Raw genomic sequence first — 7,821 nt, 5'->3', positions numbered from 1 at the left:
TCCATAAGTCTGAGCTGATGCCCATCGCGAATACTTCTACTGATTTACAACATCCGGCTTATAGTCATTTTCGCATTTCTTCTACTCAATTTAAATACCTTGGTATTAACATCCCAGTGTCTCTATCATCATTACACCGCTTAAATTACACCCCTATTATATTACAATTACACATCATAACCCACAGCTTAACTAACGACCAGGAGGCCGCACTTCAAAAATGAAGCGGCCACCCTCATTCAGAGAGAGCGATCGCTTCTTGTGACCCCCTCTGAATGAGGGCCTCTGTCTGGGCTGCATCCAGTAAAGTAAGTAGGGAGAGGGGAAATTGACAATGTGTGCTTTGAGATCAGCACATTCTCTTGAATAAAGATTAACATGCGTAAGAACTGCTTGAGTAAGGTGGGCTGCTATCAAGAGTACAATTTACACTCCCGAGTCCACATTGCTCGTATAATGTGTCATTCGCAGATTCCCCTGCCAGTTTGTAGCTCACAGTGTTTACAACTACTGGGTCATATTCAATTAGCCGCCATCTACTTTTCGACTTCACGTATTTCGGAGGCAAAAACTTTTCGTGCGCGGCCCCGCTTTTCGCCCTATTCAATTCCAAAGGACATGAAAACGGGAGCCAGCGAAACGCAAACAGGCGAAGAGTGTTGTCAACATTGGGGATCAATGTAGATGCCCCCGAATAGCCCTACTGAAGCTCTTTGGGGTACTTAAATGCTATCAATAGCTGCTAATTACCGTCTTTGCACAATTAGTGAAGAATAGCATTTTGCAGGGGTTTTTTTGAGAAAATAACTAGTTCCAGCAAATTTGGGGTACATGAAAATGGATGCAAGCATTTTTAAAAAATGCACCTTCAGCAAGTACCTGCAATAAAAAAAAACCTCCCCCATACTTGCAGACCCCCCAAAAACTTATTTCGCTAGTTTTTAAGTTTGTACCCCAACTTTGTACTTTTTCACCCCTTTTTCAAAGTAATTTTTTGGGGTATTCATTTTTTTTTTTTAGGATTTTTTTGACGCAGTTATGCTTTGCGAGGTTGTCCCAAGGGAGCTGAGTCGTTTCCTGACATTTGCAACCCAAAACCGCAATTCTGCACTTTTTTTCACCACCTATTCATAGGCGAATCTTTTCCGCCTATTACATTGCATTGCGTTTTCGCATTTGCAAAAACTATTTGGAATTGAATGCGGTGATACTTCTCCACCTGGCGAAATGACGTCACCCACGATACTTTTCCGCAGAAAACTTATCGCGGCTAATTGAATACGGCCCATCGCTGTTTTATGGGTCGTTCCCAAAAATTGTGACAAATGTCAGGTACTCTGCACCGACTAATACTACATTTGCCTTATAGTGCATTGTGAGCTTCTAACCTTATAGCTTCAGGATCATACCAGTTTCTAATGCCTGTATTTTCTGGGGGGTTTTGTTTTTATTTCAGGAGGCAAATTTATTTATCCTATAAGGCGGCCTTTGCAGACATCTTTGATACCTATATACAGTATTCCTACAGACTGAGTCCAGTCGGGATATTCTGGCGCCAGTGCGAACTGTGAGTCCTTGGTGAGGTGGATCAGTATATGTCCTGCTGACTGGCCTCGCCATGTACAGCTTCAGGGTCTTTGACCAGGCAATGGGCCAAGCTTGTTGGAATTGGCACCTTACTGCTTGCCAGATCAGTGCGGCTTCAGTGGTCCTCTGAGTGTGTAAACCAATCCTGATATCTTTTGACATGACCATGGACTACAGGGGCTTTGCTCTACTGGAGATCTGCACATTTCTAGATGTTCCACTGTCCTTTTACTCTCTCCCATCTAGGGTAAGAATATATAGCGAACGGCTCCCTAGTTGATTACTACCTGACCGACATATTGGACTGAGCCTGCTATGGGACGTCCTTCAGCGGTTTCTTCTGGTAGATGCATTATCCGTCTCCGGTATGTTTATCCTTGCTAGTAGGCAGATCGACCATTCCTGTGATCCTGGATTATCCTCGCAGGGCTTGGTATGCGGATCTTCGGCAATTGTCGATAGCCCTGAAAGACAAATTCCCCCCCATCCTCCTTGGCGTCTTTTCCTCAGTCCAAACTTTCTGCCCTGGAGCCATGCCTTTACCCGGGTCTCATTCATCTGACTTTGACGGAGTTGCTGTCAACCCTCATAAAAGTTAGGGGTATTTTGGATGTGGTGGTATACCTATTTTGACTCGTGCTCAGTAAGGATACTGGATCTGGCAGCTTTACGGCTGGCTTGGGTCTTCTCCTCTTTTACAAACAGGATTGGATTTAGGGCTCAGTCTCTCTGTTCTCTAATTGTGCAAGTTTCAGTCTTGTGCCAGCGCAACATTGCACATATGTTGGCTGTTCAGCATTTCATCCAGGGAGTGCTTTATATTCTACCACCTTTCTTTCCCCAATTGCCCCTTGGGGTTTTGTTTTGTGGTGTTAAAGGCTCTTCAGTCTTATCCATTCAAGGCCCTGGATTCCTTGGACCTCCGCTGGCCCACATGAAAGACAGTGTTTCCTCTAGCAATATCTTCTATCTAGTGGGTGTCTGCTTTGAGTGCAATGTTGCATAGATCCCCGTTTCCCATTTTTCATCAGTCCTCTACCCCAAACTTGATTGTCTTCCAAAGGTGGTTTTAAATTTCATATCAACCAGGAAATAGTGTTGCCCTCTCTTCCAGAGAATGGGTCAGAGGAATAGAGTTCCTCAGCACTTGTGAAGACATGACTACGGATATTTGCCATTCAGCTCGCTCTATGATGATCATAAAAGGGGCTCGCCGGCTACCAGGCCGACGCTGGCCTGTTGCATACAATTAGTACATAGGCAAATGCAGGGGGGTTTCCGGTTGCCTGGAAACCCCCCCTTCCCCAGCCCACACCATGGCCACAATAGAAATAGTAATAGAATAGAATTGTAGAGTTGCATGTTCTTCTCAATATCACTAATTAAATAATAGGCACCACCTGTGGATCTTTTAACATGTGTCAGCCAGTAATAAATACACCTGTGCACCAACTAGGAAATATGGAAAACATGCACGGTTAGGGTTGCACTGCTATAGACCATTTACAAGATTAATTATTAATACAGTGCATAAGGAGACCAATATGTACATATATGTCCAGGGCAGTGCTAGGTTCTTCTGCTGCTCCCCCAGACTCCCGGACTTGCTCCCAGGCTCTGGAATGTTGCCCACATCTGAAATAAAAAACATTCAGATCATGCAGGATGGCTCTACCACCATATCTAATGGCTTACTGTGACCGCTGGTCCTGTATATATTGGAATTATGACATATACTGCACTTTGTATAATGCATATTAAAGCTGCATAAGTGATAATTATGTCCTCTTTATGGCCACATCACTTTAAAATCAAGCATCTGGAAACCCCCCTCTAGAAATCCTGTAGTAATCTGTCATGCTTCATCTTTGATAAACTAGCTGGTTCCAGACATGCTTAGAGCCCATCCCACTCGGTCAGTGGGTGCTTCCTGGGTGCCTCTACAGAACAACTGTACAGGGCCGCTGCGTGGTCTTTTGAGCACTCTACGCATACCTTAATCAAATTCTACATAATTTACTCCTTTGTCTCTAAAGCTTCTAGTTTTGGTCGACTGGTACTATGCACAGCATAGGAGCGTTCCCTCACTTAAGGGGTCAGCTTTGGGATGTCCCACACATCCAATGTCTCCCATGGATGAATAAGAAAATGGGATTTTGGTTCTTACATGATGAATCTTTTTCTCTTAGTCCATGGGGGACACTGGACACCTTCCTTTATGCCCCTGGTTCACCAACCTCTCATGTGGCTATGTTTCTCTGTGCCAGGCCTTTTCCTCCTACTCCCTGTCCTTAGGTTTAACGGACTGTTTCAGGCCATAGTTGCCTACCCTCCCGATTTTAGCTGGAGGCTCCCGGTTTTTAATGAAGCCTCCCGCTCCCCCGCAAAGTATACTTCAACTCCCGGTTTGGGTGCGGGACCTGCGCGGGGACGTCATTACGGCACAATATTTTACTTAAAAGCCGGCCACCGCGGGGTTATGGGTAGCGGTGGCCGGCGCTAGTGAGAAGTGCGCACACAGAGTGTGCTTGGGCGCGACAGCGGTGGCGGGCGGAGCCTGTAGCAACGCAGGTGTCAGGCATCTATGAGCAGCCGCATGGAGACTCAGACCACACACCAGTGTCTAGCTCTAGCTCCAGCGGCAGTGGCCGTAGCAGCGGATCCCTCCCCCTCTCCTACCTGCACATGGGAGCCACGGCGACTGAGACATGGTGGAGGAGTCCTGTTGGAGCTGCAGAGTGAAGCTCTGGTCCGGTGGAGACAGCGCTGTTCGGTGGAGAGGCTGGGGAAGTGCCCGGGCCCAAGGTGAGTGCACTAACGTGTGTGTGTGTGTGTGTGTGTGTGTGTGTGTGTGTGTGTGTGCTCTTGCAATTCTATCTTTCTGGGGACTTGGGGTGGACAGCACACCAACACCGGTGGGACATCTAGCACAGTGGGGACCTAAAATGAAGTCCCCACGAGTCAAACCATTGGAGACAAAAGAGGAGGCATGTACCTGTTACCCCACATAGCAATTGGGCATGTCCCTGAAAATCACGTTTCCAAGAGTTTTATGGGTGTCGGTGTGTATGCCGTGCTGAGGGTGTGTGTTTAAGAGATCTCTGACAGAAAAAAAATAAAATAAAATTGGGGTGCAATGGCGCCACTTGGCCACCGGGGGGGCGCGTGTCCCCACCTTACGCTCTCCCCATGTTTTAAATTCATTTCTGGCTATTTAGAGGGAAAAAATAAATTGGGGTGCAATAGCGCCACTTGTCCACCGGGGGGGGCGCGTGTCCCCCCATGTTTTAATTTCATGGGTGGCTATTTAGAAAAAGAAAAAAAAATTGGGGTGCAATGGCGCCACTTGTCCACCGGGGGGGGGCGCGTGTCCCCCCATGTTTTAATTTCAGGGGTGGCTATTTAGGAAAAAAAAAAAAAAATTGGGGTGCAATGGCGCCACTTGTCCACCGGGGGGGGGGGGGGGCGCGTGTCCCCCCATGTTTTAATTTCAGGGGTGGCTATTTAGAAAAAGAAAAAAAAAAATTGGGGTGCAATGGCGCCACTTGGCCACCGGGGGGGCGCGTGTCCCCCCATGTTTTAATTTCATGGGTGGCTATTTAGAAAAAAAAAAAAAAAATTGGGGTGCAATGGCGCCACTTGGCCACCGGGGGGGCGCGTGTCCCCCCATGTTTTAATTTCATGGGTGGCTATTTAGAAAAAGAAAAAAAAAAATTGGGGTGCAATGGCGCTACTTGTCCACCGGGGGTGGGGGGGGGGGGGGTGGGTTTGGGGGGGCGCGTTTCCCGACCTTACACTCTCCCCATGTTTTCATTTCATGGGGGGGGTGTCTATTTTTTCCCCCAAAAAATATTTTTTTGGAGTGCAATGGCGCCACGTGTCCACCAGGGTGGGAGGGGGTGCCTGGGGTTTCCCCCCCCCCCCCACCTTACAGTCTCCCCATGTTTTTACTTCATGGGCGGCCTCTGTTTTATTTTTATTTTTTTTCCCAAAAATTTTCTCGGGGTGCTGCTGCACCGGCGCCAGGCGTCCGCCGGGGGGCGCCACCGTGCCGGTCGAGCCCGAGCCCCCTCCCCAGCCACCCATTGGCCCCTCAGGCCTCGGGGCGGCGGTCCCGGGAGGCCGACTCCCCTCTGCGGAGGCCCCAATGAGGTCGGATCTGGGTGCCCGCGTCCGTCCGGCGCTTCCAAGGCCTCGGGGAAGAGAGGGGGAAGTCGCCGCTGAAGGTGGCGCGCAGCGCCGATGGCGAGACCCACGGGGGAATTCCTCCCCCGGATTGTTAGGAGCGGGCAAGAGAGAAGGACGGGGCGGGGTCTTATCCCACCCGACGAGGCCCAGGCCGTGCTCCATGAGACCCATGGGGACTCTGCGAGCGAGGTGGCCCGGAGAGGGAACCAGGAGTGCAAGGGAGGTTCTGTGTCTGAGGTTGCCCGGGCAGGGCTCCAGGCGTAAAAGGGCAGAGAGGCCCCTCTGCTATCTTGGAAGCCTGCGTGGGCTGAACAGGGCGAATCTTCTCCCTCCCTTTACCAGGAGCGTGAGGGAGTTGCCGTGACGGAGCTTGCCCGAGCAGGGAACCGGAGGGTGACCGGGGTGAGAGCCCCATCCACCAGTGCGGGAGCCCCGTGGGTCTTGCGTTGAGGCTTAATGAGGACGACCCTTCCGTGCGGTGCACTGCCACCTGGTGGCAGACAGGGGAACTGCAACCTCTGGAAGTCCCAATGAGGTCGGGAAAAAGGGCCCGATGCCGGGACCCGGTTCCAGGAGGTCGGGTAAAATCTGCCGGCGCCCCGCAAAAGGTGGCGCGCAGCAGCGACGCCGTGACGTCCGAGGGAATTCCTCGGGCGGATTGATAGGTGGTGAAGAGATGCGAGAGAGAGAGCCAGGAAGAGATCCGTGGGGCACAGCGCGAGTTTTCCCAGTTTCACCCGAGTTACCCTTCCAATCGATGGGGGCACTCTTTGTCCCAGGTTGATTCTGCTGAAAGTGCATGGCTCCAAGAGTGCAAGGGAGGTTCTGTGTCTGAGGTTACCCGGGCAGGGCTCCAGGTGTAAAAGGGCAGAGAGGCCCCTCTGCTATCATGGAAGCCTGTGTGGGCTGAACAGGGTGAATCTTCTCCCTCCCTTTACCAGGAGCATGAGGGAGTTGCCGTGACGGAGCTTGCCCGAGCAGGGAACCGGAGGGTGACCGGGGTGAGAGCCCCATCCACCAGTGCGGGAGCCCCGTGGGTCTTGCGTTGAGGCTTAATGAGGACGACCCTTCCGTGCGGTGCACTGCCACCTGGTGGCAGACAGGGGAACTGCAACCTCTGGAAGTCCCAATGAGGTCGGGAAAAAGGGCCCGATGCCGGGACCCGGTTCCAGGAGGTCGGGTAAAATCTGCCGGCGCCCCGCAAAAGGTGGCGCGCAGCAGCGACGCCGTGACGTCCGAGGGAATTCCTCGGGCGGATTCATAGGTGGCGAAGAGATGCGAGAGAGAGAGCCAGGAAGAGATCCGTGGGGCACAGCGCTAGAAGGCTCGAGGTGCCCCTGAGCCACCCTTCCGATCGATGAGGCACCCCGCGTCCCGGCGGGGAGGGACGATCGCTCGGCCGGAACCCAGGGGTCCCGGCTGGTTTCATGGGCGAACCTGACCCTCCCTCAGCCCACGGCGCGCCCGGCACCCCTCCGCCACGAGGGCGTCCGGTCCACCAGGTGTCCGCCTTGCGCTCCGACCCCCTTTCACCGGGGGGGACCGGGAGGGCAGGCGGGCCCCGTCTGACTCCAGGCGGTCGTGGTCTGCTCTGTCTGTCAGCCCCAGCTCAGGCATCCGACACTGCCAGGGGCTTCCGGGGAGGCTGTCCTCGTTCCCGGGCGAGGCGCTCACCCCCGGGCCCCGGCGGAGCACACGATTTCTCCGGAACCGCTCGAGCGTCGACCTGCGAAACAGACCCTTTCCCAGAGAAGGGCCCGGTGCGCCGCCCGTTGCCCCGACGGTGTAGCGCCCGCACGCAGAGGGCCGTGGCCCGGCCTGCGGAGAGAAAGGCAGAGAGAGATGGGGCGGCCCCCCCGTGAGAGCGACAGAGAGAGAGCCGGGGTGAGTCCCCGCGGCTGTGGGGCGTGAGAGAAATTGACCGAGCCGTGGAGACAAAGAGCGAGGGCGGCCGAGATGGAAACACGGCAGGAGGAGAGGGGAGTCCTTTTCGGAGGGAGCCGGTCGGAAGCTGCGCGCCGAGCGGGCCTGGGCCAGTCCCGGGCC

General features: G+C 52.9%; 1 protein-coding gene across 1 annotated transcript in view; it reads left to right on the top strand.

Annotated features, from left to right (window-relative positions):
• Positions 1-4,295: 4,295 nt before the first annotated feature.
• The window catches only part of LOC148534292 (uncharacterized), a 16,328-nt gene continuing 12,802 nt past the window's right edge, over positions 4,296-7,821 (top strand). Inside the window, exon 1 of the mRNA XM_088466989.1 lies at positions 4,296-4,392. Within this exon, the coding sequence (XP_088323115.1) occupies positions 4,296-4,392 (97 nt within the window). The remainder of the gene's footprint in view (positions 4,393-7,821) is intronic.

Source organism: Taudactylus pleione, unplaced genomic scaffold (assembly GCF_031769625.1).
Source record: "Taudactylus pleione unplaced genomic scaffold, aTauple2 ptg000069l, whole genome shotgun sequence".
Classification (NCBI taxonomy): Eukaryota; Metazoa; Chordata; class Amphibia; order Anura; family Myobatrachidae; genus Taudactylus; species Taudactylus pleione.
Note: the sequence above shows the minus strand (reverse complement) of the source record. Positions and strands in the feature narration are given on the sequence as shown.